The sequence below is a fragment of the Oryctolagus cuniculus genome, chromosome X (assembly GCF_964237555.1).
Source record: "Oryctolagus cuniculus chromosome X, mOryCun1.1, whole genome shotgun sequence".
NCBI classification, from domain to species: Eukaryota; Metazoa; Chordata; class Mammalia; order Lagomorpha; family Leporidae; genus Oryctolagus; species Oryctolagus cuniculus.
This window is the reverse complement of record NC_091453.1, coordinates 68,946,964-68,973,076: the sequence shown is the minus strand read 5'-3', so window position 1 is coordinate 68,973,076 and position 26,113 is coordinate 68,946,964. Positions and strand designations below refer to the sequence as shown.

The 26,113-nt window shown below is 38.9% G+C and overlaps 1 protein-coding gene and 1 long non-coding RNA gene across 5 annotated transcripts in view; one reads left to right on the top strand and one right to left on the bottom strand.

Moving 5' to 3' along the window:
• Positions 1 to 26,113, bottom strand: part of HMGN5 (high mobility group nucleosome binding domain 5) — a 68,508-nt gene that overhangs the window by 6,842 nt on the left and 35,553 nt on the right. For 2 of the 4 annotated variants that reach the window (XM_008272973.4, XM_051827381.2), the window contains one exon: positions 1,225 to 1,363. In XM_008272973.4, coding sequence (XP_008271195.1) covers positions 1,225 to 1,239 — 15 coding nt within the window. In that variant the 5' untranslated portion in view covers positions 1,240 to 1,363. The remainder of the gene's footprint in view (positions 1 to 1,224; positions 1,364 to 26,113) is intronic. The other 2 variants (XM_051827382.2, XM_051827380.2) reach the window with 1 other exon arrangement.
• Positions 670 to 11,167, top strand: LOC138847666 (uncharacterized). Its single transcript, XR_011385578.1, has 2 exons — positions 670 to 921; positions 10,837 to 11,167. It is a non-coding gene; the product is annotated as an uncharacterized lncRNA (long non-coding RNA).

The following is a 26,113-nucleotide window of genomic DNA, read 5'->3' as shown; positions in this document are numbered from 1 at the left end:
TTTGTTAACACGTCAAAGCTTTATCCGGAGAAGCCGGCCACGGATTTTAAAACTTCCCGCCACTACCTGCTACTAGGTTGCTGTCAGCTCTGCAAAATAGCAATACCCATTGCACAAGCTCAGAAAAGCACGGCGGCGGGAATCTCAGAAAGGGGGATGGTGATTACAAACGGTTGCTTTCCGTATCAGAGTAGCCCTTCAGCCTGGGAATTATCAAGCTACTGCATGATTCATACAGCCCCAGGGCACCGGGGAATTTCAGTCTTATTACTACGTTCTAGGAATAGGAAAGGCAGATTAATATGAATAATATAAAAATAATCACAATACCGTGCATAGCACATCGTTTTACGGTTTTGCCAAGCAAGAAAGTGTTTGATTTCACTTGTAAGGGACTCAGCAAAAAAACAAACACCGAGTGTGAATTTATTTCCCGTCTGAGTGGAGGCAGGAATTTTGAAGTGAGGATTCCCAGAAGACCTGTACCCCTTGAACAGTCCAGACCAACGCTGTGTGTGTAAAGTGAAAACATTCACGTTACCCCAACGTGGTCAACAGTTCATAGACGCGATTCTTACCACCTTTCCTCGTTTAGCTAAAGAGCCCAGAGAGCGCCAGATCCTTGAGCCCTAAAGTTTCTAATTACAGCGGTGAATCTCTCCGGTCTCTAGGACAGTTTGAAGTCTGCGCCGCCTAATGGCACAGGATTACCATTGCATAGCCATCTGGCATGACAAGAAGTGGAGGAGGGAAGGGAGAAAAAAAAAAAGGAAAAAGAAAACGGGAAGAACAAAGGCAAACACCGGAGAAAGCCGTGGCTTTCGTTCCCCCACACGGGACGGTTCCCGGAGAAAAGACGGAGACAGAGGAAGAAACTGGTGCCTGGAAGTGCGGCTGGGAGGCGAAGTGTTCTCCAATAGGGTAAGCGGAGGGAGGGGGGTGGGGTAGGAAGCGACAGCACAGCGCTATGGCTGTTTGTAATTCAGCATGGAGACACCTCTCCAGCGATTCTTTCCCTTAAACAAAACACGTCAAAAGTGAACTACCAGTTGCATGCGAGACCATCCTAAACCTTACACCGAATGCTCTTTGCCCTTCCCTCCTATTCCATTCACTACATCACAAAATCAAACTAGAAGCCAAAACGCTTGAAAAAAATCTCTGCCTATTAGGAAATATGCATTTCAGCAGATATTCCCCCTCCTACCTTCCCATTTCACTTACCTTTCTTTTGGGCATTGTCGTAGCTCTCTAGAGGAGATCTTAACAATCACCAGGAAAAAAGCCCAGAGCAGTCTCTGCCCGACCGCTCCAACAGCAACTGAGTTTTCAATGAACTAATTGCAGCACGACCTGTACTCGTCTCCCAAAAAAAAAAAAAAAAAAAAAAAATCCCTCGTTATTGGCAACATTAAACACGCCAAGACGCAACCAAACTACGTGAGTGGTTAGCCGGAGTGGGAGTTAGATTGGAGTGACAGGCTGTCAGACCAATAAGGATAGGTGGCCGGCTCTGGGGGGCGTGGCCCACAGACTTGCCCGAAACCTTCCTACGCTGCCGGTTCTGACCGCCGGTGGAGCAAAGAAGCACGCGGAATTAGTACGCGCAAAGTGTTCGGGGAAAAGATCCGTTGCAAAGCCAGAGTTGTCTTGATTTTTTTTTTCGTTAGTGTTCTAATGACATTCGAAAGCCACAGTAGTTCCTTTCTCTACAGTCTCCCATACCCACACCTTTCTGTCTTCCAAAGAGGGAAAAGTGCTTTTGAAAGAGGGTTGAGTCTGAGCTACTGTCTTTCCCAGTCACCTTTGGCGGGAGGGTGAAGATGAATAGATAGCAGCACGGATTCGGAGAGTGGGAGAGTGGAGATGTTTTTATGGTTGTGAGAACTTCCCGCCAAAGCAGAATTAAGATCGTGGCAGGAAGAGGGTGCCAAAATGGCGCGCCTCCCGCAGGTGGAAAGCAGTAAAAAACTGGGAGTTGGAAGAACAGAAGGCTCGTGGAGGCGGGGATACCGATTAAATACCGTTATCCCACTTGGAGAGAGTCCACCAAAAATTCAATGAGAGCCAGCGGGAAGTTTGTAATAGCAGAGATCTGTCCAGAGGAAAAGCAATGATCCGGTAGATTTTTATTCCAAAGGTGGCATTTAGTGAATGGTCTCAGGAAAGTGCCTCTCATGAAAGTGTTTAGGACTCATAGTCTGGATTAGCAAGAGGCGATTGAGGTACTCAACTCTGGTGCACAATTTAAATTTTGTCACGAATTTGGGGTGAATGACTGAGGTGAGCCGTGCAAGTGCAGGTTAAGATCCTGTCTTTATGTGAAATCTTGATATTTTGTTCGTCACAGATTTTTTTTTCTACTAGTTTGATCTTTTAAAGCGTTGCATTAAATTATTATTTACTTGCTGAGTTTGGGGGCGACTGCTTAATTTTTTGGGCCTAAAGAATGTCCCCCCAGCCTCACCCTAATCACAGCCACGTTAGGAGAGCTTTCTACTCTAAGAGGCATCTTGCTGCCTTCTAGAATCAGCTTCTGACACCTGAAGATGTGGGAGTTGTGGTAGAAACCAGCAAATCAGGTATTTGGGAGTAGCTCTAGTTAAAATGGAGGGCCTTGTTCCCCATAGACTTTTTTCAGAGGAGCCTTGCTTTGGTTGTTGTGAGCACTAAGTGTTTAAAAGGGTTCCCCCAAACAGCCCCTATCCCTATTCCAGAAGGTAAATCTAAAAAGAAAGCTAACATTTTGAACAATTAAGAAAAAATTCTGTTGGTGTTCATCTGGGTTTAAAAAATCGGAACCTTTAGTTTAAAAGATGAATACAATGGTTGTTACAGAATACCAAACCATCCCTTCAAATTATAAACATAATTGAAGATCCCATCATGTGTATTATGTTCACCCAGTGTTCTCCAACACCTATAGTGTGGAATTAAACAGATCAGGTAGGATAAGAGTGTCTAATGGCAGCTCAGTTTCCCTCTGCCTCCTTCATATTGCATTCTGATTCAAATAGACAAATCAGAAAGACGATTAAGTTGCTTACTTTGCCCGCAGTTACTGGGGATCATCCCTCAAAGCTCTTGAAGTCCCTTACAGTGAAAGCATTGTTGAGAAAGCCCAGATGTGTTCCAATAATCTTACTGTCCATGAATTAAATAGAAGGTATGCATGAGAAATATAAGATGGACTCAAATGGATAAGGAAAAAAAACAGAATTAAAATGTGTCAGCACTGAAATGCATCCATTCAACAAATTCTGATTTAGTTTGTGAGTTGGATTTTGTTTTCGTAAACTAGCTTATGAAAATGCAAAACCCTGTGGCATGCAAAGTTGCATTACACTGTTTCTGCCCTTAAGGATTTTTATAATTTTTCAGGATAGAGCAAACAGATGCATACATATTTACAAATCAAAATTACTTGTATTGTATCAGTGGTGTAATCTAAATTCAATAATAAAACAGGAGAGAAGGATGTTTTCAAAGGAGATAGTTGGAAAAGGCTTTTGTTGAGACATTTGTCTTGACTGTGAACTTTTTGGATAGATTGCTATGTTACAACAAATGCAGGGGCAGGAAAAGTTTGTACTCGCTCGGGGAACAGAGCGCTTAGTCCCAGTGGATTGAAACAAATGATCATGAGGAGCTCTGGGAGGTAAGGCTTAGAGGTTGGAGGCAATGCAAAATGTGCTAATCAGTGAGCTCTCAAATTCCTCTGTTTGTCAGCAGTTCCATTTTTTGGTCAGATTTTCCTCCATGCAGTCTAACATGTTGTAACTGTGATTTATGTCTTAGTAAATTGAAAAAAAAAAGTCATGCATGTATAAGAAAATTTTGTTATGTGTGCAGCGTTCCTCTATTTCTTCACTCCTCAAAGTCCCATGTTCTTTCTAACCTTTAATCAAGAGTAGTTTTTTTGTACCAGCTAACCTGGTTTAGACTCTGTGCCTTTGCTTTGTTTTGTCTGACTGCAGTCTCATTCTCTTATATCTTTACCTAGCAAACATCTACCAAAGTTTTCAGTCCCAATCCAAATAACTTTTTGACAAAGAAAACTTTAACCAGTAGAATGTAAATGGTAGCACTCATATGTAGCACTAATATGACATCAAGCAAGTTTGATGTTTTTCCACTGTTTCCTCAACCACTTAATCCTGCTTCTTCACATTAATTCTAACTTGTATATACTTTCTTTTCCATAAATGTTTTCAGCACATCATGCTATACATACATTCTGTAGAATTTACTTCCTTAATGAAGTTTTTCTAAAACTGATAAATTATTCCACAGTTAAAATTCCATTTTTGTATAATTGTCAAAGTGAGACTTTTTACTGGATCCTTTTGTTTTCTAAATTTACATTTTTTTTTTTTTGGACAGGCAGAGTGGACAGTGAGAGAGAGACAGAGAGAAAGGTCTTCCTTTGCCGTTGGTTCACCCTCCAGTGGCTGCTGCGGCCGGTGCACCGCGCTGATCCGAAGCTGGGAGCCAGGTGCTTCTCCTGGTCTCCCATGTCGGTGCAGGGCCCAAGCACCTGGGCCATCCTCCACTGCACTCCCTGGCCACAGCAGAGAGCTGGCCTGGAAGAGGGGCAACCGGGACAGAATCCAGCGCCCCAACCAGGACTAGAACTTGGTGTGCCGCCGCCGCAAGGCGGAGGATTAGCCTAGTGAGCAGCAGCGCCAGCCTCTAAATTTACATTTTATTTATTAATGACTATAAATGTTGATCTCCTAGCTGTTTTTCACAGAACTTCCTAGTTCTCCGGACTATTAAGCATACCTGATAGCACTCTCAGAAGTTACTGGAGCTCTAGCATGTTCAGGTAATAATTAGTAGAAAATGGCACAAAAATATGTGAAAAAAAATCAGATTATAGGCATTAACATGAAAATGTTTCAGACAGAGAATCTAAAATACAGTATTAAGATTATGTGTTATGATAAAAGGGATGTTAATCAAGATAAAATAAGTCTCCAAATGTTCCATATATTAATAGTTTAAAATTACATATAATTAAAAGTATCCCAAATATACTGCTTTGCATAAAATGAGATTTGAAAAGTACTGATTGATTAGAAATAAATATTTAGCTTTCTGTATTAAAATATCTTTTATTTTGACCCCATCCATCACTATACTTCTTCCTAAAAACCATAGAAAATGTCTTAATATTGTTATCAAATAATAATAATGCAAGACTTCTGCCATATAATTAAAACATTGTGTTTTTGTTTTAAATATATTGTTGGTCAGTGTTTAAAGAGAGCAAAATAAATGGTAAGTACACAGTGAGGCAAATGTATCATTGTACTTATTTCTGAGCCTTGTTTATGATTGATAAGAGGAATTTACTTAGATTGATGATGGCACTTAGCTGAGAGTGACTCTAGAAAAACTATAATCCTTAGGATGCCAAGCTTCCTATTTCCTATGTTTATTCACAGCAGGCCCAAGACTCATAAAATACTGAATTGGTGAGTGATCCCTGATATAATGGATCTGAAAAATGTATTTTCAATGGTAAAAATGAATGGGACTGCTTTCTAAGAGCAAAAAAAGACATAGTAAATTGTATGTGCCTACTTGCAAATTTTCCAACAACTTTTAAATAATAATTTAAGAGAATGATATTTTAGGGTCTTGGATATTACAGCCTAGAGAAGACTAGCTATCTTCCGGTTCGGTACTCTTTAAATATAGATAAATAAACTGAATCCCAGAGAAGTTTAATGACTTGTCCAGGCTCATCTATTAAAAGTAGTGCAGAGACGTATATTTGGTTTAGCTGTGAAGAGCCCACATCCCATATCACAGTATCTGGATTTGAGTTCTAGCTGCACTCTTGATTTCAGCTTCCTGCTAATATGCACCCTAGGAGGTAGCAGGTGATGGATCAAGCAGTTAGGCATCTGCTACCCAATGGGAGACCTAGACTGAATTGCCAGCTCTGACATTTGGCCTGGCCTAGTCTTGGTTATTTTGGACATCTGGGGAGTGAACCACCAGATAGATGTGCTCTCTATCTCTACCTCTATCTCTACTTCTATCACTAACTCTACCTCTCTTTCTTGCCCTCACTCTCTGCCCTATCTCTCTGCCTCTCAAATAAACAAAAATAAATAAATAAATCTTAAAAGTTGAGCATTTTTTCCATTTTTGTTCTAAAAATTTTACCTATGGTTGTGGGATTAGCAATTATGGAAGTTATGCAAGTGTGACTATATGATGTATTCAGTAAATAAAAATTCTACTCAATCTCAGTTACTAACACTCAAGAAGAAGATTTCCATCAACCCGTTTCAATGCACCTTTGATGATTTACTGGATCCTCCATTCATCTATGATCTTTCTTTTTAAAGATGAATATTTATTTCTCTGAAAGGCAGAGGAGGATAGGGGAGGGGAGAGAGAGAATATCTTCCTTCCACTGGTTCACTCCCCAAATATCTTCAACAGCCGGGACTGGGCCTGGCCAAAGCCAGGAGCTTGGAATTTCATTTGAGTCTCTCACATGACTGCAGGGATTCAAGCACTTGGGCCATCTTCCGCTTTCCCAGGTGCATTAGCAGGGAGCTGCATAGGAAGTGGAGCAGCCAGGACTTGAACCAGCGTCCATATGGGATGCCAGCATTGCAGGCTGTGGCTTAACTCTGCTATACCACTACACTGGCCCCCATCTATGATCTTAAACCGGAATCCTCTAGTCAGTTTTCAAGTATCTCATGAAAGGGGAAAAAATGGATCAAAGAACTATTTTTGCCTTTTAATTTTCCTATTTCTTTCTAGTCTAAAGTAATTTCAGCATATGGGGGTTTTTAGCTTTGAACTTGCCAAATACTTGTTCATATTTTCCTCTTCCATTTGCCAGCAGAGAGATTTTCAAATAAAATTGTGGATGAACTTTCTTATTGGCTAAAAGTTATTTGAAGATTTCCAACTTCCAATAGATGTCCTCATAAACTTTAAAAGTTTCAAACTTTCTTATTTTAGCTGCAAAGATTTCTGATTTCCTTAAATTTATCTATTTATTAAATATTTATTTTTTATTTACATTATTTGGAAGGTGAAGTAGTGGGGGGAGGGGAAGATCTTCCATCTGCTGATTCACTCTCCAAATGCCCCCAAGTAGCCATGGCTGGGCCAGGCCAAAGCTGGGAGCCAAGAACTCAATCCAGGTCTCCCACTTGGGTGGCAGAGACTCAACTACTTGAGCCATTGCTTGCTGGCTCCCAAGATGCAAATCAGCAAGAAGTTGGATAGAAAGTAGAGTAGGGACTTGAACTGAAGCATCCCAATGTGGGACATAAACATCCCACACAGCATTTTAAGTGCTGCACTGAACACCAGCTGTTTTCAATATGACTTATTTCTTCTAAGTTAAAAAATAATTGTAGGGGCCAGTGCTGTTGTGCAGTAGGTTAAGCCTCCACCTGTGGTACCAACATCCCATAAGCATGCCAGTTCGAGCCCCTGCTGCTCTACTTCTGATCCAGCTCTCTGCTAATGCTCCTGGGAAAGCAGTAGAAGATGGCCCAAGTGCTTGGGTCCTTGCACTCACATTGAAGACCCTGAAGAAGCTCCTGGCTACTGGCTTCAGATTGGCCCAGCTCTGGCTGCTATGGCCATCTGGGAAGTGAACCAGCAGATGGATGACTTCTCTGCTCTCTCTCTCTCCCTCTCTCTATAACTCTGACTCTCAAATAAAAAAATAAATCTTTAAAAAGTTTATATATATATAAGGTGTATAACATATTTTGATGCACATATATACAATGAAAGAGTAACATCAACAAAACTTTTTGTTGTAAGTGTATTTGAAATCTACCCTCCTAGAAAATTTCCAATAGATTTACTACATTCTAAAGAATTTAATTTTTTGTGTATTTTTGCATGAAATATGAGACTTAATTTTATTTTTTAAACTTTTTAAAAGCATTTAATTTCCACTTTAGTAATAAAAACCAAGTCCTACAACCACAAGAAACCTGACAGTGTGACAACCCAGGGCTGTTGCAAACCCTCCCTGAGGGGCCTCTGGAAACCCATGGTCTAGAGTCCCAGAGAAGCAACACTCCTGGCCAGCTGGGTAGGAGCCTTGCCCCCCTTGCCCTGACCACAGGACCTGGGTGGGAACAACAGAGTCACAGCAGCTGCTCTTCCCTAGACTACACAATGGGACCCAGAACAAAAAAGGGTAAAGGCCACACAACCGTCTCAGGACAGCTAGTGGCAGGAAAAACTCTCTGTGCTGGGCCATGACTTTGAGAAAGGAAATGTAAGACTTCTTAAATCTTAGTACTTTTCTAATGTTTAACCATCAGCCTTATCTTATAGAAGCACAGGCATTGATCCATAGTTTATAAAATTCTGAGATGTAAGTTAAGACATTTCTACAAGTTGTATGAATATTGTGGGTGGTACATTGAGACAATAACATCTTTGGTTTAAAGAAATTATATCTTAGCTTTATATATTTTAATCTACTTTAATGCTGCAGCCTTCTTCTATCTCCTTACAAGGTTCACTAATGCTGCTTACTCTAACAAAAATAAGAAAAACAAAACTTTGATAAATGTCCCAGGCTGCCTACGTGCGGCAAAAGTCTATTTTTGGGAAAAGATCAGGTTTTCCGTGTAGGTCAATTGTCCATTAGAGAGGGTTGATTGGAAGGCCAGCGCCGTGGCTCACTAGGCTAATCCTCCACCTAGCAGCACTGGCACACCGGGTTCTAGTCCCGGTCGGGGCGCCGGATTCTGTTCCGGTTGCTCCTCTTCCAGGCCAGCTCTCTGCTATGGCCCGGGAGTGCAGTGGAGGATGGCCCAAGTGCTTGGGCCCTGCACCCGCATGGGAGACCAGGAGAAGCACCTGGCTCCTGGCTTCGGCCGCGGCGGCCATTGGAGGGTGAACCAACGACAAAAGGAAGACCTTTCTCTCTGTCTCTCTCTCTCTCTCTCTCTCTCACTGTCCACTCTGCCTGTAAAAAAGGAAAGAATCAACCTAAGGGCAGGCATCTGGCCCAGCGGTTGAGATACTACTAGGACACCAGCAGCCCATATCCTCGTTTCTGGGTTTGAGTCCCAGTTCTGCTTCTAATCTGTCTTCCTGATAATGTGCCCTGTGGAAGATAGCAAGTGGTAGCTCAGGTACTTGGGTCCCTGATACTCACCCTAACCAGACAGAGTTCCTGGCTCATGACTTCAGCCTGGCCCAGGCCTGGTTGTTGGGATCATTTGAGGAGCAAACCAGCAAATGGAAGAGATATTCTCTATCTCTTCCTCTGTGTTAACATTTAGAAACAGTCACCCTTCACTGAGAAAATAGTGCTGATCTGTCATATAGATTGTGTATCAGAAATCAGCATCTTCACTAAAAAATACATTCAAATTAAGAAACTGATGCCATTTAACCAGAAGTTAAAGCTAAATGTTGGATTTTTAAGATGTCCGTATCAACTAATTCTCTTTTACATCATGCTAAGATTTTTTTATTCTCTTTTCAGGTTTGGCCTTTATCTAACCATTTATAGCCTTATTTATCAAATCATTTTATAGTAAGTTCCATATATCCCTGGAAATTAGTTTGTTTTGTTATAAGTTACTTAAAACACATGGGCCATGAATCGGAACTAGTAACTTGTTTTAATTTAGAACAAATTTGAGATATGACAAAGGTAAAAATATTTTTCTTCAATTTTAAAACTGTGGATATGAAAGCTCTGATACAGTAGTAGAACTCAATTAGGTTTTCTTGTTTGTAAGATATTGACAATCTATACTATTTTTACCATTAACTGCATATTCTTTCAAAAGGAAAAATTGACAAATAGCTGTTCAACAAAAGTGTTCAAGTCTTCAAATGCTCCAGAGGATATAACAAAGACAGAATGGAGGGAGAAAAGGAGAAAGGGAGATCCATCAGGGAAGAATCATTGAGAAATTTTCTCTTAAGAGTAATTATCTGGGGGATCATTTATATACATCTCTGTGTTCTTATAGTTTAATGACATGGTAGAAAATATTGTAAGGTGTGTCCATTTACTTGTTTTTCAAGAAATCATTCTTTTTTGCTTGTTTTAATGTTCTTTCTATTAAATCAGTCTATATTCACACTCTTTGTTAAATAATAGCTAACAGTTCCATTCATTTTACACCTACTTAAAACGTGAGAATTTTATATTGCAACGAGTCGAGTAACCATTCAAGCTAATGGGCATGCTCAATTCTTACATATTTTAATGACAATAGTATAAATCTACACTTACATATTTTCATTATTTCCAATAAACTAAACATATTGTTGGAACTCTTTCATGGTTAAATTCCTGATAAAACATATCATTGGAATGGAACTCTTGGTTTCATGGTTAAATCACTTAAATGAAAATAAGATGAAATAAGATGATTTTTTTAAAAAAATATATTCATTAAATAGTTTATTTGTGGATTATTCATTGCTTAGTCTACTTTATATGGACCTATGGTTGATTCAGGTTAAAGTGAGAATATAATTACTCTTTCTGTTTCCCTTTTGTTTTTATGTTCTAGTTCATGTCCAAATTTATTGTTAGAGTAAGTGCCATTCAGTGTGTAATTTTTCCTGGATTGAGGCCCACACTGGAGATTTTAAAGTAATCAAATAAGCATGTACGACACATGGTAGTTTGGTTCATGAGATGCTCTGTGGAAACTATTAATATTTGTGTAGCTCTTGAAAACAGCAACATGATTTTGTGAGTTTATGCTAACTTTTGCCCATAAGAGATAGTACCCTATTATATTTGGTCATAATTATCCTGTGGAAGGATAATTTTATTAAATGTCAATTTGCCAGGGCCAGCACTGTGGTGTAGCGGGTGAGGCCGATGCCTGAAGAGCCAGCATCCCATATGGGAGCCAGTTTGAGTCCCGGCTGCTCCACTTCTGATCCAGCTCTCTGCTATGGCCTAGGAAAGCAGTAGAAGATGGCCCAAGTCCTTGGGCCCCTGCATCCCTGTGGGAGACCTGGAAGAAGCTCCTGGCTCCTGGCTTCAGATCAGCTCAGCTCAGGCCATTGTGGCCATCTGGGGAGTGAACCAGTGGGTGGAAGATCTATCTCTCTCTGCCTCTGCCTCTCTGTAGCTCTACCTTTCAGATAAATAAATAAATCTTTTTAAACACGTTAATTTGTGCTTTGTTTCCATTTCAAGAATTTGGTCAAGTCTTTGTTTCTTTCCTTAAGCCAGTTTCTGACAGTATGCTTTGAGAATTACATGGGCTAGATTCTTGGAATTTGTAAAACTTATTTATCAAAGAGAGGACAGGACTCAAAAGAGCAGAAGAGAGGAAAGAGTCATGTTGAAGGAGACTTTGAACTTTTCATAAAGTAGAGGCGAGGACAGGAACTGGAATGGTGAAACCAATGTACCTATTTGCACATCATGTCCCAGAGTGAAATATAGCCATGGAATGCCAGATTAGATAATGGGAATAATGTGAGAGGGTCATCTTTGAAAATGGTTGGAACAGAAGTGCCTTAGAGACATATGGCAAGATCTAACACTGGAGAATAGCACCAATTTATACTCTCACCAACACAGAAGCATACCCACTTCCCTTACCTTAGCCAGCATTTAGTACATTAAAATGCATTAATTTTTTTCAAATTGGATGAAATAGAATATCTTTTTGATTTGCCTATCTTTAGTTGTGAGTGCAGTTGAACAACTTCAAATGTTTAACTTTTGTATTTCAATTATGTGTATTATTTTACCATATGCTTTATTTTTTTCTATTGGATTTTTCTCTTTCAACTATTGAGCTTTTTAAAAATTTTAATTGACTTTTAAAAAAATTCATTATGTTTATTTGAAAAACAGAGCTACAGAGAGCAGAGAGAGAGAGAGAGAGAGAGAGAGAAAATGAATGAATGAATCTTCCATCCACTGTTTCTCTCCTCAAATGGCCACAATGATCAGGGTTGGGCCAGGCTGAAACCAGGAGCCAGGAGCTTCCTCTGGATCTCCCATACAGGTTCAGGGGCACAAGGAGTTGGGCCACTCTCTACTGCTTTCCCCGGGGCATAGCAGAGAGCTGGATCAGAAGTGGAACAGCCAGGACACGAACTGGCGCCCATATGGGATGCCAGCACTTCAGGAGGTGGCTTTACGTGCTATGCCACAGTGCCAGCCCTTTGAGTCTTTTTAGTGATATTTTTCCAGATACAGGACTTAAGTTTGTATGTAGTCTTATCAGTTTTTCTTTGTGATTTCTGTCTGTTTTCTCTTAGAAGAATTTTTTCATTCCCAAAGTATAAAAATATCCATTCACAACACTGTGTAGAAAATGTTTTTACTTTTTATGTTAAATATTTGTTCATTCCTCTGGACAGCCTTTTTTTTTTTTTGGCTTAGTAAGTGAGTGAGGTATAGCTTAGTTGTTTCCAAAATATGAGCCAACATAGAACTTATCATTTACAGGTGAAGAAGTTGAAGGCTAAAACAATGAAGAAACTGACCTGAGATTTATAAGTAAGTTATCAGCAAAGTTGAGACTAGAAATTGGCCTCCTATTTCAATTTTTGGCCTGTAATTTTTCTAACAAAGTGTACTGACTCATTGTCACCTTTTCTGCTTAATTAAGTACTTTCCTGGCTTGACAGCTTTGTGATTTACTCTAACCCAGAAGAAATTGGATGAAAAAGCTTTTTAATTATAAACAATTATCTGCTTGCCACTTGGAAAGTGTGAATTAGAAAATGATTTATTTCCTTGTATTGGGAAGATCTATACCAGGAACTTCAGAGAGAGAGACCAGCTGTGCTTTAGACTGGTGCTTGGCATAAGTTGGGAAGGTAATGATCACAATGCTATCATGAGGCAGAATTGGGGTAGGGATGGAGATGAGGTAAGAGAGGAGAACTAGACTTCTTTCCATTTTTCTCTTAGGTCAGAACTTAAAGTCACTACTTGGAGATTATTAGTAAGATACTTCCTAGTTTTTTTCAGGTTAATTTATTCAAATCAGCATCCACTTATTGGGGCTTATTAAGTGTTAGGTACTATGTTAAGTTTTATGTGAACTATCTCTCTGTTCTTCAATTTACAGATGATGATAGTTAGTATTGGTGAGTCAGAACTCAAATTCAGATCAGTCTGACTACAAATCCCGTGCGCTTTTGATTACATTTAAGTTATTTTAACCTTTATCTTTTCAGCAATTCTGCTTTAAATCTTAGTTCAAAAGTCCAGTATGCTAAAAAAAATCAGCATACAAAATTTTGCTAATGTAATTAATTAGATTGAGAATTAATTATGTTTGGTTTCCTGTCTTGCAGTTTTAAATTTCCAGTTCTCCCAGGGACATAGTACCATCTTGCCTCCAACTGAGAAATAGCTACTAGATCAATGCTTGTAGAGTGTAATTATCCTGACCACAGTTGTAATTCACATCCATTCGTTCCACAAATATTCGTTGAGCACTTACCACTGCCCAGACACTGAGGATCAAAAACATTTGACTCTTTCTTGAGGAACACATAATCTAACAGAGATAAGTGTGCCTTCAAAATTACAATGTAATCTGATATGTGATATAATAGAAATATGTGGAAAGTAGTATGGGTATCAGAATAAGAAGCAACTAGCACTGTCTGAAAATGGGGTTAAAGAAGACCTACTGAGAAGGTTAAGACAAAAGAAGAGGGATGAGAATTCAAGTGAAGTAATTACTAATCATTTCAGACAAGTTGCTTATTTTAGAAACATGAATAATTGTTAAAACACATATTTATTATGCTAATTACGTGTTTTTCAGAACACGTAAAATAAATAATTATTGAAAGATTTGCCAATGTATCCCTCCAAATTATCTTGTGGACATCAATAGTAGTGTGGTCACAGTTTGAGAAACATTGTTCTGTTAGAGCCACTGGCATTATTCCCAGGGATCAATGCAGCTGCCTAGATTTTTTTTAATAACTGGAAAAGTCACTATCTATTTGTATTATGTATTTCTTAGTGAGCTGAAAGAGTGGCATTTCCTTTTTCTTCCTTGACTAGAGAGAAGTGGGACATTGCCCTGCATACAGTCAGGTAAACTCCTGCAAAGTAAGGCTGCTGTGATTGAAGAGAGCTTATGAGTGTCCAACATGAATAAAATACCTGATCTTGCCAGCTACCATTTAGGCAAACAAAGCCATTGGATGGGTCAGTCAGGTGATTTGTGGAATAACAGCCTCCTTTTATAAGATGTTGACTAGACAAGACTAGAAACACTTGGCATATATACCATTATATGTAGGACACATAATTTTATTGATGTATGAAAAATTAAAACCATTAACTTTTTAAGTTAATAGTTCTTTTTTTGTTTTTATTGCCAATTCACTTCACTGTTTCAATTAAAATTTTAAATATAAGAAAGCTTGGGACTTTAGTAAATTTAATTTACATTATTTTTTACTCTCATGAACATGAAAATATCTAAGTCTCTTTACAATGAATACAGAAATGGAATGAATCTTTGGATGATGAATCTGTGAATAGATTTACATCTGGCAAACAAGAGTCACACTAAAAAGCACAGGTTTTATGTATATTGCAAAATTTCTCTAATATAAACTTAACAGCTGACTAAACATTGAACATTAGAAAACATACTATGTGCTGTACTGTCATTTCCTGATTGTGTTATTGTGTTCTTTGTTTATAAGCACTGATTACAGGCAGAGTAGGACCTTTATGATGAGTTTGGACACTAGCATTTGATTTCATATTCAGCTTGAGTGTTCCAATGAGTTTTGGTTTTGGCTTCTGTTATAAATTTTGGCTAATGGGCCCTCAAATTTCATCATTAGATTTGTTCATTTATTATCTTAATAGGTAGTTATTTTGTGATATACTTTATATATCATACAATTAATTCTTTTAAAGTGTACAGTTCAATTTTTTGTATATTATGAAGTTGTGCAACCACCACCACAATCAATTTTAGAACATTTAAATCACCCCCAAAAGAAACCCATTACCAGTTAGCAATCACTCCCCATTCTCTGCTAACTTCCTCCCCCAGTTTATCTGTACATTCAACACAATATCTAAATTCATGTGGAAATTAAAGGAACCCAGAAGAGAGTAATCTTGGAAAATAAGAATAAAGTTTAAGGATTCAGAGTTCTCAATTTCAAAACTCATTACAAAGCAACATTAATTAAGACAGTGGGAGAGACATAGAGATCAATGGAATAGAACTGAGAGTCCAGAAAGAGACCATTGAATTTACGGTTAACTGATTTTTAACAACAATACAAAAAGAATTCAGTAAGAAAAAAATAGTGTTTTCAACAAATGATACTGAAAAGGGTTTATAGCTACATGCAAACAAATGAACTTAGACTGCTTCTTCACACGATAGATGAAAAATTAACTCAAAATGGATCATAGACCTAAATAAGAGATAAATAATAAAACTCTTATGTTAAAACATAGGAGTAAATCTTCATGACCTTAAGTTAGACAATGATTTTTTTAGATAGAACTCCAAAAGCACAAGCCATGAAAAAGACACACGAGACTTCATAAAATTAAAATATGTTGAGCTACAAACAAAATCATCAACAAAATGAAGGGAAAACCTGTACAATGATAGGAAATATTTGCAACTCATATATCTTATAAGGGGCTCTTATGTAGAATATATAAAGAACACCTAGAATTCCATGAACAAAAGACAAATAACCCAATTTAAAAATAGAGAAAGGATCTCATATGACTCAGTAATTTCATTCCTAGATTTATACCAAGGACAAATAAAAACATATATTCACTCAAAAACTTTTACATGAATGTTCACAACAGCATTATTCACCATAGGCAACACTTAGAAAGAAAGAAAATCTCCACCAACTGACAAATGGATAATATGTGGTGTACTAGTACAATGGAATGCTGCTTAGCCAACAGAAAGGAATAAAGTAGTGATACATGCTACTACATGGATGAACGTTAAAAGCATTATATTAGGTGGGTGTTTGGTGTGGCAGTTAAGATGCCTCTTGGGACAGAGTCACTGGTTGGAGTTCCAGCTCCTCTGCTTTTGGTGCACACTTTGGGAGGTAGCTGGTGATGATTCAAGTACTTCAGTCCCTACCACCCATGTGGGAGATCTGGATTGAGTTCTGGGCTCCTGGCTTCTGACCTGGCCCCATCCTGGGTGTTGCAGGCATTTGAGGAGGAAGCCAGCAGATGGAAGATGTCTCTTTGTGTGTTTCTCTGCCTCTCTGCCTTTCAAATAAAGAAAATAAATAAGGAAAAAATTTAAAACATTGCTTCACAAAACGTTTCACTAAATAAAAGAAGCCAGTAACAAAAAAAAAACTCAAATGATGTGATTCTGTATATGACCCAGCTATGTGTTGTTTACAAGAAATTCACTTCAAATTCAATGACATAGGTAGGTTGAAAGTAAAAAGATGAAAAATGATATTCCAGGTAAATATTAATTTAAAAAGTAAAAGTAAAACAGGTAGGCATTTATATGTTAATATACAATTGAGGTAGACTTCAGAGAAACTGATAAAAGAGTTAATACACCAGGAAGACATAATCATCCTAAATGCATGTGCATCAAACAAAAGAACCCAAAAATAGATAAATGAAGCCAAATCTGATAGAACTGAAGGGAGAAAGAGATGGGTGTAGTTGAGGATTTCAACTTGCCTCTCTTAGCAACTGATGGAACTACTGTACATAAAATCTCCAAAGACATAGCAGAACTGAATGTTACAGCATTCAGTTATACCAAAGAAATGCTATAAACTCATCTCTTTACATGAAATGGTTCAAGTTCTCAAGTTTGTAAGGAAAGAAAAGACAGTGGGATGCTGAGGTTACTGAGCTCTATGGTAAGAACAAATCTGTCCCTGTAAATCTATGCTAGTTTTGCTGACACATCTCAAACAATAAGTGGCTACACTGCATGGTAAGTGCTTAGTTAAGGAAAAAAAGATGGTTTTATCTTAAAATTCTTTTTTCATTTTATTTGTAAGGGAAGAGGGGAAGAAAGGAGGGGTTGGGGAGGGAGAGTGATGGAGCAAGGAAGGAGGGAGAGAGAGAGAAAGAGAGAGAGAGAAAGAAATCTGTTTTATCTGCTGGTTCATTCCCCAAATGCCCGTAAAAGCTGACTGTGTCAGATTGAAGGAAGGACCCAGGAACTCTGGCTCTCTCACGTGGGTGGCAGGGACTCAAGTGGCTGAGCTATCATCTACTGCCTCTCAGGCTGTGCTTTAGCTGGAATTCAGATTGGAAGCAGAAGGACCAGGACTCAAACCAGGCACTCCAATTTGGGATGTCAATGTCCCAAGTGGCTACTCAAGCTATTATGCCAAATGCTCATCCTGGGAAAAGGTTTAAATCTGAGTATGTATGTAGATATAGGAAAAATATTATAGGGTTCTGTACTAGCTGTCATTTTAGGCATCCCATGGGGGTTCTTGGAATGTATTTTCTGAGGATAAGTAGAGAATGCATGTGATAGAACAGTATAGAACTTAATACATAAAGAAAGATACAAATGAGTGCATGAAAATCTGAGGAAATATGAGTAAGACCAGAGAATTGCATCATGTCAATATTTTGTGTGAGAGGTTCTGATATAATTTTAAGAGCTGTTATTGGGAGTAAACTTGATAAGAGATGCATGATATCTCCCTATATTATTTCTTAGACCTCAATGTGAATCTGTAATTTTATCAACAAAATTTTGAATTAAAAATATAGTTAATGAGATGTGACCATAGATTCTAGTTTGCTGACCTCTCCTCTAAACAATAAATAATATCCCACTTTTTTTTTTTAAAAAAAAGGGAAACTAAATGGTCATTATACTTGTAGAATGGCTGGTACCCGTTTGCCGCCAAAGTAGTATTGCAAACAGATATTTGCACTATGTGAATGTGAATAGATCAGGATATATCCAGAAATAAAGCAAGGTTTATGCATATTACCACAAGGTAGCATTGTGCTGATGCACTTGCTATTTATCACAATAACTCAGGTTTCAGTTCAAAATTTAAATTGGAGTTGAAATTCCCAATTCTGGTTCCCTTTGTCTAGAGTTCTTCCCTATTCTTACTCCAAGCTTCTTCAAATCTTTGGTGAACTAGTACTTTCTCTTTGATGATAATATTTAAAACTAATCTTTTTGTCTCATTCATTTTATTTATCTGCATAGCACTCCTTCTTTTTTAAATTTAAAAGCAGAATTTACTTAAGTCAGAGACCTCCTTGGCAGAGTGGCCAGGAGGGGGGCTCCAAGAGAGGCAAAACCTGTAGGGGCTGGTGGTAGTGGGGTTTTTAAGCACGATTTTGGGGAAGAAAAAAACTTGACAATCAGCTTGACATTCAGTTACGAAGCAAGGACGAAACCCATCCAAAGACCTGATCTGTCATCTTAGCTGCCAAGGGGTAGGATAGGTAACTTGTTTTTACTATAAACTGGGAGCTCAGAAGGATGGAATCGCCACTCCCTTGCTATTCTCATGGCAAAATTGGAAGCTCCCAAGGAGCGGGGCAGGCACTTTTAACCTTATTAAAGATAACTTTTGGAGACAAGCATTTTACACCATCAATTTCCACTGGGACCACCCGACTCTTCATATTCCTTCCCCCAGAAGGATGGACCCTAACTTCTTTGAGGGGGTGTAGGACAATGACTGCTCTGGCTTCTTCAAGCTGAGTAGGGGAAGAGTAGCAGTTAAGACAGGCTTCCATCAGGAAGTGACCTCGCTAGGGGGGACTCAGTGGCAGCTTGCAGAAACTGCTTCCTTCCGAGGTTTCATATGCATGGCCATCTAGAATTTCACTGTTTCAAGTCTGGAGAAAATGAATCTAACAAGCAGATTAAATTCACAAGGTTTAAAACAAAGGGCAGAGTCATTATTAGAGGACCTAGGAAAAGTGCTGTCCAAACCATGAGAAAGTTTTCCCATTGAGAGGCAAATAGAAACTGATAAGAGGGGCTTGATAACAATTAAGTGGGAGTTAAGGCTTGGCTAGATTGAGGCCCAGATCTATTTATCTCTTCACATGGAGTGCTGGAAGATGCATCACAAGGGAGGTGCCAATCTCCTTAGGGAAGGCACCCTGTTGACTTCCATTACCTAGCTGGCCTGGGAGGAGAGCTGGCCTGAATAGAAGGAAGGTGGCATCTCTAAAAGGAAATTTACAGTTCTGCCTGCAATATTACAGACCTTAGTTGGCTGTCCCCTCTACAGTGGTGGTTACTTTGGAAGCTGGGCAGAAAGATGTGCCCTCACTTTAACATAAAACTTGATGGCCACCTTATTCACACTGTCTATGTAAAACTTTCTATCCCTTAGTTCGGTTTGAAAGGGGAGTTCTTGCTTGCTTACTGTGCCCATGGCAAAGTAAATCTAGCTGTGAAATCATTTTGGCTATGCTATTTGGTCTTCTGTGTGGCCAGGCTATTATTACAAAAAAAGTTAGCCATCTAACATTTTTAGTTAGTCTAAAGTTCAAACTGTACATACCGATGGAGAGTCCTTCATAATAGAGTCAGTTTTCCATGTGCTAACTCTTATATTTAAGGTTATGTTTATGATTTTGGGGATGATCAAAGAGACAGAGATTTTGTGTTCTGTTGAAGTAATCTATTGTGTTCTCTTAATGTCTCTGTTAAGTTCTGATGGTTTAAAAACAGCTAAGTTTTAAAAGAGTTATGGTTTATTTAAATATACTTATTCTAAAGCATTTGAGTGATCACTTTATAACAATGGTCAAATCTGGTCTATATTATGTCATGATGTTAAGGGATTCTGCTTTTACCAGATATTTTAAACCTTTTAGGCATCTGTGACAGTCATTAAAAAAAATCAAAGTTCCAAATTCTTTGGACTTTGACATTTCCATTTGGTCCCCTGGAAATACAAAGGATATATCTTTCATTTGTAGAGACAACAACTAATAAGAATGCTTGAATTATATTAAAGGTACTGTCAAGATGTGAAGTGGTAGTAAATTTTAAGTTATGATAATGTAAAAATGCTGCTGATACAAATATCCAAAAGTTATAAAAGTCTAATGATCTGTTGTGTTGTTATCAGACATGATGGTTATCTTAATGAGAAAGGTCCAGAGGCCTAAAAGGGATAAATGTTTTATAAAGTCCTACAGGTGCTTTCAAAACTACTGTGTGAAGTAAGCAAGTGCCTCTTCTTGTTGGTCACTTTTTAAATATGCTATTTTATTTAATTATTTGTTAGATTTATTTTCTGTCTCCTGCTTTAGAATGTAAGCCCCACAAAGCAATAATTCTTTTCTACTTTGTTCACCACTGCAAAGTCCTATCTCATAGTAAGTGCTCAATAATTACTTGTTCAATAAATAAATTAACAGAGTAACTTCCTTTCATTTGTTCAGAAATGACTTCCCAGTAGATTGATTTTCTTATTTCTTTTCTGGCACTCTGGTTTTCAGTGTGATTCATAAAGCAGACACACCTGAATAATCTATGGTCATTGATATTGTCAGTAGGCCAGGATGAATCTCATCATCCAGGGTGCTTCTGATGATAGTTCAGTCATGGACCTGGACTGAGTCAAATATCAACACAAGTATGAGCAGCACCATGTAATTTCCTACCCTGTTAGGTTCTTACAGATTATGGCTATCTCCTAGCAGCAGATGCCTATACATGTGCTCCCCAATCGAATGAAGGATTGGAGTGAATCTGGATTTGCTAGACCATTTTGCAGTTCCCTGATGCCCTGAATTCTGGGTTTTTAGGTATATAGGCAGGTTATATAAGCCGACAAGATTCCTGTGACTTAAAGCTAGCTGGAGAAAGCCTGTTTGATCCATCATTATGAGATAGCTGCAGCACTTCTTGCTGGCAGGCCTAACACACTTGTACATAAGGTGGCTGAATATTATGCAACATGGTATTTCATGCTGGTGTATTTAGTCAGTCATGGATGATATACTATAAAGAAGCAGAATGGTTAGTCGATAGATCTAGGTGTCCAGGTAGCTTTTCAGCTATACATGCAAATTCCGGGCTGTCAACCTTTGTGGCCTATATCAATTGTTCACATAAAAATGCAGAAACCCTTTCATGAAATGCCATGCTTAGGGCAGCATCGTGCCATAGGACACCCTTTTCAGAAAATGGAACTCTTGCACAATGTCTGTCTTCTGCCTTGGAAGTACCAGACTCTCCTCATGAGCAGGCAGTCACATTCTTTCCAAAGTGCTAATGTAATCCATCATAGGTCTGGCATAGAGACCTATGTGCAGAATGACCCATTTCTATGTTCCTCCCATCAGACAGAATACTTAAAATGTTTTGCCTTGCTCAGAAGTCTGAGGCTTATGTGTCCATGAAGTTATTATGTGATGGGTTTTCTTTTTCTTTTCTTTTCTTTTCTTTTTTTTTTTTTTTTTTTTTTTTGACAGGCAGAGTGGACAATGAGAGAGAGAGACAGAGAGAAAGGTCTTCCTTTGCCGTTGGTTCACCCTCCAATGGCTGCCATGGCTGGCGCGCTGTGGCTGGTGCACTGCGCTGATCTGATGGCAGGAGCCAGGTACTTATCCTGGTCTCCCATGGGGTGCAGGGCCCAAGCACTTGGGCCATCCTCCACTGCACTCCCTGGCCACAGCAGAGAGCTAGCCTGGAAGAGGGGCAACCAGGACAGAATCCGGCGCCCCAACCAGGACTAGAACCCGGTGTACCGGCACCGCAAGGCGGAGGATTAGCCTAGAGAGCCGTGGCGCCAGCCAATGGGTTTTCAACAATTGAACCAAGTAAGGGAAAATTATCTTAAAAGGCATTAAATATCTGGATATAGAAGTAAGACCTTAGATTATAGAGCCAATAGTTCTGCAACTTCTTTCCCTTCAAAAATCGCTTACTTACTTTCCAGGAATGTCCTAAAAAAAGGACTGCAGGATTCCTGCAAAATCATCAATGTTCACATGTATAGTACTTCCGAAACTATTAGTTTAATAATGTAATGATCATGTACTACTTTTTAGATTGTTTTACTCACAGGGTCTTGGGTGATAGGATGAACCATGGTGACCTGAACCAGATGGAGAATTGAAATGGTAGTAAAGGAAGTAACAAAGATTACAGGATAATTTTATCTCTCTTGGTTGCTAGTTAACTTGCCTATGGAGTTCTATAAGTTTTAACAGTTTAACAATGCATTTATGATAACCTCACAACTTTAAATATATCAAGTAAAAACTTCCACTTTTCTTTTGTTTCAATACTAATTTTTATGCAATAATTCACCTCTGAGATTTGAAATGAAGATACAATTTATTGGTATACTTGATTTTTTTGTCATTCAAACATGTTTTATGCAAACTCAATCTTAAGGGAATGTATGAAAACTGTTGAACTTAACATTTCTAGTTAGATAATACAATTTTGGGAAAAAGCTTCTGATACACTAGTAGGTGGACAAGATTCATTTAAAGTTATATTTAAAATATGATTTCAATTCTTAATCCTCTATCAACTTTGGTAAGGACACCTTAACAGCTTTAGGACTTTGGTATTCCTTGATTCAGGAATATTTCTAGTATATTGAAGGGCATCATTCCACATAAAAGATCAATAGGAATCCCAGACAATGCACTATAAATGTCTTAAGTGGTTATGTGGTAATATCCAAAAGCAAATAGTGTGTTTGAAGACTTTTTCGGCTGACATTTGCAATCAGTCGTTCCATAGAGTGGGTTTCCAGTTCAGTCTACGACTTCATGTCCTTCAAAGTGTGCCTTTTGCAAGGTTACATGTAACCATCTGCTATTTGTTCATATCTAATGATTTGAGTTATTTTCAACTTCCTGTGGATGGCTATAGCATTTCCTATGTAGAGGATCTCTTGGGATTAAGTGCCCTCTATTATCCCATATTGTCTTGTCCAGGATTGCATGACAATGTAGCCATTCCTAGGTTATGGCTACCCAATGCATGCATGTTTTGAATTTCAACTGCCACAATAATAGTTCCAATTGCATTAAACATGAAAAAGGCATTTTTTTCTATTTAATATGATTATTCCAAGTTGTGATGACTGATCCCTTGGGCACATGATGATAGGTACCCTCAGATTGATCTCTCTAAATAAAAACAAGTCTCCAAACAGCCACATGGGCAAGCTAAATGTAGTTCTGGCTAAGGGCCCAAACCAAGGCCCCAAGAAATGGCTAGCACCAATGGCTAAGCATATGAATGAATAAGCTTTCAAACTGTCCTAATCTCTAGTCTTGGAATATTGTTGGGTGAGTTAACTAAGACATTTTGGAACAATGAGACAATCTTGATGTGTCCTTTCTAAATTTTTGACCTATAGAATCTGAGTGTAACAAAATGGTTGTTTTGTGCCTGTAATTTGGGATGACTTGTTACTCATCAGCAGTTAACTGGAATAGAATTTGCCATCTGTAAATAGAGTGTCACTATAACAAAACCTGAAAATGTGTATCATTGGCTGTGAGGCCAGCCCATAGGTGGAAGATGAAGGGGGCTTGAAGAGAGCAGTAGAAAAAGCTTGCAGCTTATCACATCAAGAAAAAAAAAAAACTTACAGGATCTTGAAGGGGCTGTTGATGAGGGCTTAAAGAAAATAAGGAAAATTAGAAGCAGGAAGTAAGCAATTTCTTGTATAGTAGCAAAAATCAACAACAGCCTTCTGTGATAACACGGAAAATATGGTATTTTGATGATCTAGTTATAGAGATATATAGGTAAAATATTAAAAGTGTCACCTGGCTTCTTTGCACTGCATGTAATAAAATGTGAAAGGAGAGATATGAGCTAAAGAATTCAGGACTTGAAAATAAGAGTTTCTCTGTACTAACCTCTCCAGACAGTGATTCTCAAGCCAAAAAGGGCTTTAGGCCAAAGATCAAAACCAGTTTGGGATTGTAAGATCTTTTGTTAAAACATCAAAAAAGATGTGAGCCAGTTCCTCCTAGAACCTTTCAGATAGACAAAAGTCCTTCTAAGGATCTTAAGGATGTAACTTACAGATCTTTTTTTGCTAAACAATGGGGCCCTAAGAAGTTTAAGGGAGTGATCACACAACAGTTACCCACGGAGCCCAAGCTAGAGAAAAGTATAGAAATGTCTTTGGTATGGCTTTTTTCAAATGGAGTGGGTTATAAATTGATACACAGAAATCCCACAAGGTTTTTCAAGAATTTTTTAGCAAGTTTGACTGTAAGGGAGGAGATAGTACAAAATGGAGTGCTCTGTACTCCCAAATTACTATAGGAGGAAGTATGCTGAAAAACTACTCAACTACGAACATGATTCAGAGGGTGAATCCAAGAAATTTGAGACAGGGAGGGGAATGACATTGAGTAAATTCCAAGCAATAGAATAGAAAAAAAGTAAATGCAATGTGGGTCCAGCTGTCGCTCCCCCTCTTCGTGGAGGAATGACACAGGACCCTGCGCTGTTCTTTCGTCTGCTCGGCCCTCCCCGGGTTTGCTGCTGGTTCTTCCCGGGTTGGCTACTATCCCTTCCACCTCCGTGGAAGGGCAGTTCCCCCTGGCCACATTCCCCACTTCCGCAGGGGAGCGGCACACCGCCGGCCGGCTTTCTCGGGGGCTGCACAGGTGTTCCTTCAGATAGATGTTCCCCTTAGATGTTCCCCATAGATGTTCCTGGTGCATGCCGTCTCTCTCCTCCTTTATAGTCCTCCTCCGCCAATCCTAACTCGGCTGCCCACACGCCGAGTACGCTGCTCTCCTCCAATCAATAGCAAGTCCTACAGTTTATTAGTTGAACTGGAGGCAGCTGTGCGGAAGCTGTTTACTTCTCTCCCAGCGCCATATTGTGGGAGAGCAGATGCATAGAATAAGTCTTAATTCCAGTAACTCAGTCTAGTCCGGTTGCTCCCCACATCCAGCTAGATTTTGGAGTTGACTGTTATATTCTTTTCATTCCCTACCCCCTTTCTATGGAAGGATTCATAGCACTTATTCTAGGACTGTTCCCATAATTTTATGTTAGATGTATGGAGCAGATAACTTAGAACTTCAGTTTGTGTGTCTTCAGTTCAAGAGTTGCTCAAGGAACTGTACCTAAAGAATCAAATGTTAGAAACTTCATTGGCATACAGACTCAATTTAGACAATGAGATCTGGTAGTTGAACTGCTGTCATAAATGCCATTAGACTTAAGAGTCTTAAAGGAGAGAATCACTGCATTTTGCGTGTGGGAGGGATAATCACAGAAGCCAGTAGGCAGATTGTAGGAGACTGTATTTCCTGAAGATGACTACAATATCTCCAATTCTACATGCTCTTCTTAAAATGTGGATTTGACATTTCTTCCATCAAGAAGTGGCATGTACATTCTTGTCCATTCGCTCTAAATGGAATTGTACCTATGGCATAAGTGATGATGTGTGAGTTCCAAGGTTAGGACATAAAAGGTGATAGAGCTTCCACTTTGTGACTCTTTGGACACTTGCTCTTGGAACTCAATTGCCATACTGTAATGGAGTCCAAACACTTACATTAAGAAGTCACAGGGAGGGACCAGAATCGTGGCACAGCAAGTTAAGCCATCATTTGCGATGCCAGTATTCCATATCAGAGTGCAGGTTCCTGGCTGCTCTGCTTCTGATCCAGTTCCCTGCTTATGTGACAGGGAATACAGCAGAAGATGGCTTAAGCATGTGGGCCCTTGCTACCCGTGTGGGAGACCAGGATGTAGTTACAGGCTCCTAGCTTTGGCTGGTCCAGACATGGCTGTTCATTTTGAGAGTGAATCAGTGGGTAGAAGATCTGTGTGTGTATGTGTGTGTGTCCCTTTCTCTGCTATACCTTTCAAATAAACAAATAAATAAATAAATCATTTTTTAAAAAGTCATATGTATTAGAATGGCAGATGTCCTAAACAGCACTCTGGCCTCAGAATCAGCCCTTAAGGCATTAGGATCTGGCTGTAAAGCCCATGAGAGTATTTCAGGAATGGAAAGCCAAGACACTCTGGCAAAAAAAAAAAAATGACCTAAATGAAAGATCTCTGCGAGTGAGATCCCAGTGGAAAGAACAGGTCATCAAGGAAGCAGGTACCTTTCTCTGAAG